This window comes from Manis javanica, chromosome X (assembly GCF_040802235.1).
Source record: "Manis javanica isolate MJ-LG chromosome X, MJ_LKY, whole genome shotgun sequence".
NCBI classification, from domain to species: Eukaryota; Metazoa; Chordata; class Mammalia; order Pholidota; family Manidae; genus Manis; species Manis javanica.
The window spans coordinates 71,364,197-71,377,759 of NC_133174.1; the positions used below are offsets into that span (position 1 = coordinate 71,364,197).

General features: G+C 40.1%; 1 protein-coding gene across 1 annotated transcript in view; it reads left to right on the forward strand.

The window, feature by feature from the left end:
• Window positions 1–4,910, forward strand: part of CYLC1 (cylicin 1) — a 74,681-nt gene extending 69,771 nt beyond the window's left edge. The window contains 1 exon segment of the mRNA XM_037004824.1: window positions 4,689–4,910. Coding sequence (XP_036860719.1) covers window positions 4,689–4,910 — 222 coding nt within the window.
• The last annotated feature ends 8,653 nt before the right edge of the window (window positions 4,911–13,563 follow it).

A 13,563-nucleotide genomic window follows, 5' to 3' on the forward strand; every position in this document is an offset into this window, starting at 1 on the left:
ATTTAATAATGTGGGTAACTGTTGAATTATTATGTAATATACATGAAACCAATATAAGATTGTATATCAACTCTACTTAAATAAAAATAATCATAATTGTGATCAAAAATAGCAGAAGAAGCAAGTTTTAGACACACTGATGATGACTGCCATAGTCTATAAGAGAAATACTTTGAAATTAAACTAAATGCATCAAGTTAAAAGAATGGTTTAGAAAAATATAAAGCAGAATAGTATATGTTCACTGAAATTATAATTATGAAATCTTGTGGATTGGAAAGTTCATGCAACAGTGTTAAGAAAAAGAAATAGTAAATACTATGGGATTGCAACTAAGTAAAACTGTATTTGTGGACAATTAATAGACAGTAATATGCAAATGTGAAAATACTTGTATTAGTGTGGTAGAATATGGAGTGACTATAATTATTTTAAACATGATTTTGTGTTTTTATATTATATTTTCAATTTTAAAAGTCCTAGCCATTAATATAGTTGTGATACCTTAGGGTTATAATGTAACATTGCTAGGACTTGGATCTTACACAAATGCTGGTAGTTAGATTAGCATTCCGTACTTCTCATCTTTCAGTGAACATTAGGATCACCCAGGGAATTTGTTGACTCCATCTCAGACTTTGTCTTGGTAGGCCTGGTGTGAAGTTTAGGAACCTTCACTTTTAATAAGAAGTAATAAAAATGATATCCAGGTTCCCTTCCACTTAAGACATTCTGTGTTTTGGTGTGATCCTTAACGCAGCAGTCACTATCTACAATTAATAGATAAGTAAAATTTTACTTACTATTTTTTTATTTTATTCCTCAGCCTGAAGCAAAGTGGATTCATAAGCTGCTTTAAATAACTGATATCTTGGTTTCACAGAATAGCCTTACTCTAGTAAACACTAGCTACTAAAACTAGCCTTTCTACTTCTGTGGAACTGTATTATATAAAATCAAGTACTGCATGAGTACCGTGAGCTGAATATTTGCATGTAATTTATAGAGGTGATTTTTTAGATTGTGTGCTTTATTTGTTAAATGCTTGAACTACTGACTCCAAAATACTGTAGTATTTTACACCATGAAGTTTCAATTTCTGAGTTTAGGTTGAAAATTAGCAATCTTCCTTTGAATACACTTATCATGTTTTGTTAAATTTCTAATTTACTTAAGCATTAAGAAAAAGTAACAGAGAATGGGGAAAGGAACAAATTATTTTCCACCCTTAAAAGAAATAGAAAGCTATATGTACATAAAAATACCCACCTCCCACATACATATACAAAGTTCTCAATGTAATCATTTAACCTTAGAAAAGTTTTATAGTTTATTACTTTTCAAATGATAAAATGCATGTATCCCTGGAAGACTAACAGCTATTTATCAATTACTTTTAGATATTGCCATGAATATGCTTGTCACATTCTTTCCTGAAAGCAAGAAAGAGGTGTGGAAGTAGAGATGATAGATGATGTAGAGAGATGAGATAGATATAGATACAGACAATAGAGATAGATTAATTGAAAAATACTTCTGAAACAGTTGGTAAATTGCAGCTACATTGTTCACCCTCCACCATAGATGTTACTCTGGCCCTTTCCCCTAGAACTCTGGGAATCAAAACCTAAGCCATGAGAAGTATAAAATACTTATTAAGGTAAACACTGGTGATGGGTAAAGGAGAAAGGGAGCAGAAGTAAGTGGGGAGATCCTTCAGATTACCATGCAATTGTGGCCCATGTAAAAGCGGAAAGGAAATAAAGGGGAGCTGATTAGGAAGAGCCTCAGACTATGCTACAGCTTAGAGAAAGTCTCAACCAGGCCAATGAGGAACCCTAAGAAAAGAATCCTCTATAGAGGTGTCTGTGTTGAGTAGAAATAACCTGGCCTTAGTACCCTCATGGTGCTAAATCATTGGCTGGGAGCAATCTAGTGAGAGTTTGGCCCCAGCTTGCCCACTGGTAGATCTTAAGTTTGCAGAAGCTAGAAGTGACTACAGTCCTCACATTAGGATGTTTCTTGAAGTGAGATATGAACAGCAAACTCCCATAACTGTCACTACACATATCCACTTCTCTATCTGTATTTACTCCTCCAAAATTTCCATGGATTTCTTTTCCTTTGGGGAAACTAAAAAGAGCAGAGATAGTGGAAAATACGATACCTCCATCACTCCAGTTAATCCTGTGGCCACAATTAGCCTCCTATGCTCTAAATTCTAAATTACCCTTGTCCTCAGCTATCACTTCTACAGGGCTTGATGCCTTACCTAGTTGTATGATCCCCAACTTCATTCTTGAAGTGTCTGAGCCCCTAGTAATCATACCTTCTTCAAACTCCATTCACAGTTATGGGCATCACCAAGAGATGCCCAAGTGGATAATGTGGCTTCCATAGCTATCCAATCCTTCCCACACTGTGAAAAGTAACTCTGCCTCCTCCTGCTCATCAGGTTAAATTACCCTCTTCAAGATGTTGATTCTTTGTCACAACAGCTTGCCTCTAGGTATAGGGAGTCCAAAGTGCCTTTTCAGCAGCCATAACTTATACTTCACTGTGACTATTGCTTTATCCCCTGGCAAGACTATGTCCCTCTTTTGGGATCAGGACCTATAACTACAGCAGCCAGCGCAGATGTAACAATAACACAAGTTCCCAGTGAGACACTGGAAGTAACTGGCAAGTGAGGCCACTCCTGAGAGTATCCCTTGGTTTCTGGGTACATGAGTTCTTCCTATTGAAGACACAATATCATATGGAAGTCTCTGATTTAATGCATTTACTGACACCTGATCAGGATGGCACCTGATCTTGCAAAATATTGAATCCAAGCTAATTATTCTTCCTTCAATAAGTCATTCAAACTTTCTCTGAGGCCAGCTATTTTTGCAGAGTGCAATACGTAATATGAACACTGGATCTCAGCATCAGAAGCCCACCCATACCTCCTTTGCTGTGAACTGGATCCCCTGGCCAGATGCTCTACTCCAAGTCCACCCCTGAATGTGGCTGTAATATAGGTGCCATCCATTTTCAGCTTGAACACACATTCCAAGCCAACCTATTTATAAACCAGGTTCAGTCTTTCTCTCTTCACTCATATATCCATAGGCACAAGCTGAGGGTACAACTATGTCTGTTACCTGTTCATACAACTTACTTATACTGTCTGGTCCTGCTTGGAATTGATCCGAGAATGACCATGTCCATTTTATGATAGACAGATGCTGGGGGACTGTCTGATTTTTTGACTTGGTAGGTCCAACAGAACCTGGGTTATAATTAGCAGTTCTGGATGCATAGTCATTTGGTGTCCCATGGTATAGCATTTTGTCTCTATTATAGCCCAGTACCATTTCAAGTGCTCTCTCTCAAAAGACACATAATTTTCTCCTATAGATGGCATAGCCTTGCTCCAGAATTTCATGGGGCCTGCATTGAGATTCTCACACTAGAGCCTGTCATAAACTCCACCTTGCTTTGCCTTACTGATACCTCCAAAGTATAGTGTCTCCTTGATTATGTAATATAGGCATCAGGGCTCCTGACACCACAACCTTCATTTGATTCCAAACCCTTTCCTGTTTCCAGTCCCCACTGAAATAAAGCAGCCTTTAGTCTCACCCAGTGAGTGAAATGAAGCAGTTTTCTTAAAGTGTGGAATATGTTGCTCCAGAGTCCAGTGAAGCCCACCAGACATTGTGTTTCCTTCTATGTAGTAGTAAATACAAGAAGCTGCACATTTTCTTTTCTGTAGAGGGTACATCTCAATGTGCCCTTGTCCACTGGATTCCTAAAAAGTGTACTGAAGTGGCAACTTCCCGAATATTTTTAGGTTTTTTCTTCCATTCTCTGGAATAAATGTGCCTTAATAAAATCTTACAGCATATTATTCACCTTTTTGATTATCCTGCCTGATCAACAATATATAATCAATGTAATGGATCAGTGTGATATTTTGTGGTATGTTTCAGAATTTTTTGAACTGTATAATAAAGAATGGGAAGCATAACACAGTCAAGAGCAAAACTGTAAATGAATACTGTTGTCTGTCACATGTGAAGGTGAAATTTTTCTGTTCCTTTTTTCTGATTGGATAGAAAATAATTCATTGCCCAAATCAGTACACCTGAAGTCTTACTAACCTTCATGTAACTGATGTCAATATCTCTCCTCAGATTTGGTAAGTTTTCAGACATTATATTTTTAAATAAGATTTTGCTTTCTCTCTTTTGCTTCTGGGACTCCCATAATATAAATATTTTACTTGATGCTGTCCTAGACTTCACAAAGACTTTCTTTCATTTTTTTCTCCTATCACTGTATAATTCTAAATGATCTGTCTTCAAGTTCACAGATTCTTTCTTTTGCTTCTTGCTTCAAGTCTGAAGTTGATGTTCCCCATTGGATTTTTATTCCTTCAATTCATTGTATCCTTCAGCTCTGGCCTTTCTATTTGGTTCTTATTTATAATTTATTTGTTGAACTTCTCATTTTGTTCATGCATTGTTTTCCTGATTTTGTGGAGTTGTTCATCTGTGGTTTTTTACAGCTTACTGAGCTTCTTTAAAGCAATTATTTTGAATTCTTTACCCAGAAATTTGTAGATTATTTTCTTGAGGGTAAGATACTGGAAAATAATTGTGTTCCTTTTATGTCATTTTTTTATTTTTGTGTTTTTATAGAATTGTATTGATTTATACACATTTGATGGAACAGTCATCTCTTTCAGATTTTATGGACCAGTTTCAGTGGTGAAAGTCCATCACCTGTGGGAGAGTGTGACTACTAGTTGGGTAGGGTGTAGTAGTTCTGGCTCTGAGAAAAGCCTAGTATCTGTCTCTGTGCAGCTAGCAGCTGAGGCTAACATTGGCCAGTTTGCAGATGTCCTTAATGTGCAAGGATGAGGATGTCTGCAGTGGCAGCAAGAGCTCTTGTGGTCTTTAGTGGTGAAGACTTCTGGGGTCTTCCTGATCTTTTTTTTCTCCCACAAGAGATGTCATGGTCAACAGCATCCCTCTTGAGACTGGATCTGGATCACAGTAGTGGTGAAACTGGTTTCTGTTATGCAGGAACACATCTAGAAGCCACAGAGCCAGGATGTGGAATGAAGATATTTATGGAGTGACAGCAGTTTCAGGGTCCAGGATACTAGCTACCTTGCAGTAGTGGTTGCTGCAGTGATTGAGATGTGGGTGTGTGCTGAGCAGCCATGGAGTAAAGGTCCATAGCATGAGTGCATATTGAAAGACAGCAGCTCTGGGCCCATGGAAGTGGAAAGCTTGCTGCAGTGGTGGCTCTGGTTCCTGAAGCACAGGCATAAGTAGTTGTGGAGCTTGCATCTGGAGCACTAGTCCATGTAGAGTAGCTGCAGTGCTGGGTTCTAGAGTGTGAGCATGCATGGAGTGGCCACAGAGCTAGATTCTGAAGTGTGGACACATATGGAACAGCTGTGGCTCTGTAGTTCAGGACATGAACAGTGGCGGCCCTGGTACAAGGCAGTGCAACAGAAACTCCTTATGGGGACGAATAGTAGTGTATCTTTCTTTCGAGAATCAGCAGGGCCATGGATGTTGGTTATTTTAGTGGTGAAGGCTGCCAGTGTCATATGTGGAGCAGGCCAGTGGGGTTCACTCTAGTGAACATTACAGGGTCATCCACCATAAGAACTATGGTGAGGTGGCAACTGTCGTGGGGGCTGTTGAGGTCCTCAGCAGCAAAGGCTACCGGGGCCCTCCACAGAGCAAGCCACTGAGGAATGTGATAGCACCCACTGCATGGCTGATACTCATAGCCCTCATATTCCTTTGTTACTAGCCATCTCCATACATCTTAGTGAAGTTCATATCCCTGTGGTCCTTTATATGTGGTTATTCTCCATTTTTTTTTTTTTTTTTTTTTTGCTCCACTGTTTTGCTTCAGGTTCTTATTTGGGCTCTTGAGCCCTCCCAAGGTTATCCATTCATGGATAGCTATCTAATTGATTTTTATTGTGGGGGTGTGAAGACTAATATCTCCTATTCTGCCATCTTCCTGATGTCACTCCCCTTAGCATCTTTATCCCTGTCTCTATTATCTACTCAGGCACTTCAACTTTACTCATCATGATTTGTCATTTTCTACAGATTTCTTAAACCATCCTAGCAGCCAGTTTTCCATATTTCCTGTGTTCCTTGCCAGAAAGTTGTATCCTGTTTCTCAAGAAAGTATTCCTAATTAAAAGAGTTCTTACTTATTTAAGTTTATGTTCTAGCCTCCTCTATCATGCACCTTCAAAATATAATCCCAACCAAATTCCCATGACTCATTCTGGTACGTTTATCTCCCACAGGTCCTTTGTTGTATAGTCTCATTTCTTCCTTATCAGGATCAGTATACCCCCATATGGGTTATCACTATTAACCTAGTTATTAGCCTGACAACCATGAAAAGACGTGGGGGAATCGCCTGAAACAACACTTGTTCCTCTGTAGAGGACAAACCCCTGCAGTGTATTTCTTAATAGGTGAAATCATAGTTCTTATTGAGGGGCAGACCATGTCTGCAAACTCTGTAGGTCCCGTGGAGTCTGCAGATACATAATTCTTAGAAGTATCTACTCAGATATCCTCATCTCATCTTTTAGGGTCCCAAGTTCTCCCAGCCAGGTCCCAAACGTAGCATAAGAGACGAGCCTTACCTGAGCATTTTAAATATCTCTGAAGTTCCATGACTGTTTATTAAACTGAGTTTGCCTTGCAGTTGTGTCTTCTCTTCCACTGAAAGAGATAATAGCTTTTCTGTAAGCTACAAAGAAAGATCTCTAGATTTTAATTACAAAAGATCTCATATTTAATCTTTGTCTGTTAACCACTCTCTAAAGGATGTTAAAACAACTTAGCATGAAACAGCCAACTTAACTGTTCTTATTTTCAATGCCACCACCCCCCATATACTTCATAGATCCTAATTATTACACTGACAATGGTATTTCCTTTTGTTGGAATATTTTCCTAGATCGTCACAAATAAGTTTTAGCATATGGACCATCATCATATGCACATTCGGGATGTGGTCCTCATTTCTAGATGAACAGGGACCCATCCAGTACAAAAATAATTTCATACTACTGGCTTTCTCAGACCACTTCTGGTAAAAAGTGTGTCAATTCAGATACTTCAAGAAGCAGATTACATGACAAAAATGTAGGATATTTAAAGAAATGTTTATGAAGGATAAAGTAAAGAGGAGCTAGGGTAGGCAGAGAGACAGTGATGCAAGTTTGCCATCTGAAAAGAAGGCCAACAAGGGAAATTGAATAGGAAGAGGTAGGCCAAAAGGGAGTCCAAGAACAGGCTGTCCACTAAAGCAGTCCCTCATTGACCTAGAAAGGCTCAGCTGTAGTATCTCCAGCATGCTCAGTCATTGACAGAAAGCAACCCTGTAAGAACATGGCCTCAGCAGTAATGTTGTGGTAGATTCCAAAGATTTCACAGTCTGAGCATGCATGTGCAGAAAGCTCCCCTAAGTCATCGGCCAGCGTAAGGTCAGTGGATAGAGAGGGGCAGACTCCCGGGCGGGGGCCGGCCTTGGCCAGGCACAAGCTTCCTCCTGGTCCAGAACTTGTGACAGTGTGCATCATCTCTGTGATCACAGACCCGTAGGAAACCAATGCCAGGGCTGGGCTTCGCCGGGCGCCAGGCATCCTGTGAGCCTTCAAAACGGGACACCTGCAAGCCTAGATTGTCGTGCAAGCCGGCCTGGAGGCGGACTGACTCTCCCCAGTTTCAATGGACCCCTCTGGCCAAAGTCTTGTGCACTGTGGTGCCCCTTGCAGCCTGAGGCCGCCCTTCGAGATGAGCACTGTGCAAGCGCAGGACCTTCGGCAGCGCAGTTCCCAGTGGCCAGATAACAAGAGTCGGGCAGCTGAAGGTGTGCAAGGGGTCTGTGTTCACCAGAGGGGGCTTCCTGTGGGTCCCTGGCAATAGGCCTCCTTCCAGGCCCCATCCGATGCAGGGGTGCGTGTTTGCCGCGTAAGCGGAGCGGGAGAAATATGCGCCACCTAGCGCGTCCCCCAGGAACCTCTGGAATGAGGAACTCCTGGGCCCCAAGGCTGCCATAGTTGCCGTGGTCCCCATCTTGCAGCCAGACCTAAGGGTCAACTGCTGGTCGCCAGGGTAAAGTGGCCACCTCAGGACCCTCTCCAGGGGTGTGTTCGACCCCCCATTTGGCTAAGCAGGGAGAGGCACCCAGCCCCACAGTCCTGTAAGGAACGACGCGGGCTGAGGTTGGAACTGTGGTCAGCTACCACAGACGGGAGGACGCGTACTAGGGCAGAGGACGAGGGAACCGGCCGTCTTTGTCTGACACTCTGGGACACGTGGAAGCCACGGTGTGCCTGAGCGGCCAGCAGGGGGACCCCTTGGGGCGGCCCCTACAAATGACACCTGGCTGTCTCTTCCCATCTGAAGTTACCTGAAGATTATCTAATGAAAAATTCATTCTACCTTTTCCAAGCCAGAGCATTTTTTATTTATTTCAGAACATTAATGTCTCTCCTTTATCTGCCTAAGATGACACAAGTCATTTTGTAGCTACTGCATGCTAGGCACTTGGTCATGCTTTATAGCATGAAAAATTAGGCTAGATATCATTGTTTATAGAAAAGTACATTCATCAGAGCTCACAGCTTGTTTTAAAATAAGCTGTGCAGAAAAGGATTGGAGGTTGTTACAGTATTTAGTCAGGGAAAATCCATAACAAAATATAATTAATAATGATAACAATATAAGGGTTGTGAGAGTCAAGTTACTTTTATACATAAAGTGTTCAAAAGAGTATTAACACATAGTAGACAATAAATTTCAGTTATTGTTATTAGTTCTACTCTTACTAATACTATTAATTCCTGAGATAAGTAACATTGGAGAAAGATCAGATTTGGGAGAAAAAAGCCTGTGCAATTTTAGAAAAGGTAACAATTAATAGAAATTGAAGTAAAACAACATAGTCATAACAGTGTACAGGCAATGTGGTAGGGAGAATAATGTTCCCCAAACATATTTACAACCTAATCCCTGGAATCTATGAATATCTTATGTTACACTGCAAATGGGAATTAAAGTTACAAGTGGAATTAAGTTTGCTAATCGTCTGACCGTAAAATGAGATTATCCTAGATTATATGGGCCCAATATCATAACAAAAAACATTTAATGGGGAAGAAAGAGGCAGAAGAGTTGGTGTCAGGGCAATGTGTTATGAAAAGGACTCAACCAGCCATTGCTAGTTTTTTTTTTTTGAGGGGGCATCTCTCATATTTATTGATCAAATGGTTGTTAACAACAATAAAATTCTGTATAGGGGGGTCAATGCTCAATGCACAATCATTAATCCATCTCAAGCCTAGTTCTCATCAGTCTTCAATCTTCTGAAGCATAACGAACAAGTTCTTACATAGTGAACGAATTCTTACATAGTGAATAAGTTCTTACATCGTGAACAGTACAGGGGCAGTCATCACAGAAACTTTCGGTTCTGATCACGCATTATGAACTATAAACAATCAGGTCAAACATGAATATTCGTTTGATTTTTATACTTGATTTATATGTGGATCCCACATTTCTCCCTTTATTATTATTATTATTTTTATTTTTAATAAACTGCTGAAGTGGTAGGTAGATGCAAGATAAAGGTAGAAAACATAGTTTAGTGTTGTAAGAGAGCAATTGTAGATGATCAGGTGTGTGCCTGTAGACTATGTGCTAATCCGAGCTAGACAAGGGCAATAAAACATCCATGGATGCAGAAGCTTTCTCTCAACACGGGGGGGGGGGGGGGGTGGATAAGGTTATAAGCTTCACCACTGTTGTTCCCCAATTTCTCACCTGATGGCCCCCCTGTGACTGTGCCTGTCTTAGGTTGTTCCTTACCCGTCTCTGGCTAACCAGTCATCATCTGGGGCCATACAGGGAAATGTAAAGTTGGTAAGTGAGAGAGAAGCCATATTGTTTGCAAAGGTTAGCTTTTTACTTCTTTGCAGATTTATGCCCTGTGGCTTCTATGCCCAGCACTTGTCTCGAGGTATCTTTACCACCTGGAGGAATTATGATACTCGGTAAATTCGATATGAGGCACGAATTCTATTTAAGGGTTGTAATTAGGAAGGAAGAAGAAAAGCTATAGAGGTAGCATATGGAAGAAAACATGGGAGGATTGATTATTTCTTTGACATATCTTCTTGTAGAGTACCTTAAGTATGTATAGGTTTTAAACTACTAACTTGCACACACATATTAACATAATAGGAATATGGTGACATAAACAAAGCAAATCTATAATTACCAGCCATCTCCAGTGAAGCCAAGAAAACCATTTAGGCACCCTAGGCATTTGTGAAAATTAGTCTATGATATGATGGATATTGTCCAACTCTACTTGAACAGTCTGAGAGAAATCAGACAAATTGAAGCAACCCATTTCTGGGATCTGTTCACATCCCATATGTTCTTTTAACCGTAGATAGTCTATAGTTGTAAGATTTTGCAGCGCTACAACTTGCACCCCTCCCAACTCCTGGTTGAGTTCCAACAGTACAGATCTGGTCAAATTCATTGTCTCACTGTATGCACATGCCAGCCTAGACATCTCCCTCCTCATTCCAATGGCAAGTCCAGGAAATGGTGGTGTGGATGCAGCCCGGATCCCTGTGGAGGCTTTTTGATGATCATCCCCCAGAACAAGTTCTCCAGAGAGTGCTGATGCCGGAAGCTCCTCCTCGTATCTTATCTTAGTTCATTTTGTTGGTAGCCAAGATAGGCCTTGATCTTCTGCATAGAAACAAACAGGCCCTTTGCCCACACTTTGACATGCCCTCTATACCACTGTGTAGAACTCATTGGAGGTCAGCACACAGGAACTGCTTTATTTTATTTATTTATTTATTTATTTATTTATTTATTTATTTATTTATTTATTTTTATTAAGAGAAAGGAATATTATCAGAAAAGAGTACCTCCAGAGCTGATCATCTGACACCCTTTAAGTAATCAACATTAAGGATATTTAAAGCATGCATTATTCTTTGATTTACCAATTGTTTTATCCTATCAAGGAGTGATCCCCCTTTTCTTTCTTTCTTTCTTTTTTCTTTTTTTTTTAATCTTTAATCTACACTTACATGAAGAATACTATGTTTACTATGCTCCCCCCTATATCAGGTCCCCCCTAAAAACCACCTTACGGTCACTTTCCATCAGCATAGCAAAATGTAGAATCACTACTTGTCCTCTCTGTGTTGTAGAGCCCTCCCTCCCCTTTCTTCCTCCCCCCATGCATGCTAATCTTAATATGCCCCTTATTCTTCCCCCCCTAATACCCCCCTGCCCACCCATACTCCCCAGTTCCTTTCCCTTTGGTACCTGTTAGTCCATTTTTGGGTTCTGCAATTCTGCTGCTGTTTTGTTCCTTCAGTTTTTCCTTTGTTCTTATACTCCTCAGATGAGTGAAATCATTTGGTATTTCTCTCTCTCCACTTGGCTTATTTCACTGAGCATAATACTCTCAAGCTCCATCCATGTTGCTGCAAATGGTAGGATTTTTCCTCTTCTTAGGACTGAGTAGTATTCCATTGTGTATATGTACCACATCTTCTTTATCCATTCATCTACTGATGGACATTTAGGTTGCTTCCAATTCTTGGCTATTGTAAATAGTGCTGCGATAAACATAGGGGTGCATCTGTCTTTCTCAAACTTGATTGCTGCGTTCTTAGGGTAAATTCCTAGGAGTGGAATTCCTGGGTCAAATGGTAGGTCTGTTTTGAGCATTTTGATGAACCTCCATACTGCCTTCCACAATGGTTGAACTAATTTACATTCCCCCAAGCAGTGTAGGAGGGTTCCCCTTTCTCCACAGCCTCGCCAACATTTGTTGTTGTTTGTCTTTTGGATGGCAGCTATCCTTACTAGTGTGAGAAGATACCTCATTGTAGTTTTAATTTGCATTTCTCTGATAATTAGCGATGTGGAGCATCTTTTCATGTGTCTGTTGGCCATCTGTATTTCGTTTTTAGAGAACTGTCTGTTCAGTTCCACTGCCCATTTTTTAATTGGGTTATTTGTTTTTTGTTTGTTGACAGGTGTGAGCTCTTTATATATTCTGGACGTCAAGCATTTATCGGATCTGTCATTTTCAAGTATATTTTCCCATACGGTAGGGTTCCTTTTTCTTCTATTGATGGTGTCTTTTGCTGTACAGAAGCTTTTCAGCTTACTGTAGTCCCACTTGCTCATTTTTGCTATTATTTTCCTTGCACGGGGAGATATGTTCAAGAAGAGGTCACTCATGTTTATATCTAAGAGGTTTTTGCCTATTTTTTTCCCAAGAGTTTAATGGTTTCATGACTTACATTCAGATCTTTGATCCATTTTGAGTTTACCTTTGTATATGGGGTTAGGCAATGGTCCAGTTTCATTCTCCTACAAGTAGCTGCCCAGTTTGGCCAGGACCATCGGTTGAAGAGACTGTCATTTTGCCATTGTATGTCCATGGATCCTTTATCAAACATTAATTGACCATATATGTTTGGGCTAATTTCTGGAGTCTCTAATCTGTTCCACTGGTCTGTGGCTCTGTTCTTGTGCCAGTACCAAATTGTCTTGATTACTATGGCTTTTTAGTAGAGCTTGACATTGGGGAGTGAGATGCCCCCTACTTTATTCTTCTTTCTCAGGATTGCTTTGGCTATTCAGGGTCATTGGGGTTTCCATATGAATTTTTGAATTTTTTGTTCCAATTCATTGAAGAACGTTGCTGGTAATTTTATAGGGATTGCATAAAATCTGTATATTGCTTTATTCAGGATGGCCATTTTGACGATATTAATTCTTCCTAGCCATGAGCATGGGATGAGTTTCCATTTGTTAGTGTACCCTTTAATTTCTCTTAAGAGTAACTTGTAGTTTTCAGAGTATAAGTCTTTCACTTCTTTGGTTAGCTATATTCCTAGGTATTTTATTCTTTTTGATGCAATTGTGAATGGAATTGTTTTCCTGATTTCTCTTTCTATTGGTTCATTGTTAGTGTATAGGAAAGCTACAGATTTCTGTGTGTTAATTTTGTATCCTGCAACTTTGCTGAATTCCGATATCAGTTCTAGTAGTTTCTGAGTGGAGTCCTTAGGGTTTTTTTATGTACAGTATCATATCATCTGCAAATAGTGACAGTATAACTTCTTCTTTACCAATCTGGATTCCTTGTATTTCTTTGTTTTATCTGATTGCCGTGGCTAGGACCTCCAGTACTATGTTAAATAACAGTGGGGAGAGTGGGCATCCCTGTCTGGTTCCCGATCTCAGAGGAAATGCTTTCAGCTTCTCACTGTTCAGTATAATGTTGGCTGTGGGTTTATCATATATGGCCTTTATTATGTTGAGGTACTTGCCCTCTATTCACATTTTGCTGAGAGTTTTCATCATGAATGGACGTTGAATTTTGTCAAATGCTTTTTCGGCATCTATGGAGATGATCATGTGGTTTTTGTCTTCTTTTTGTTGATGTGGTGGATGATTTTGATGG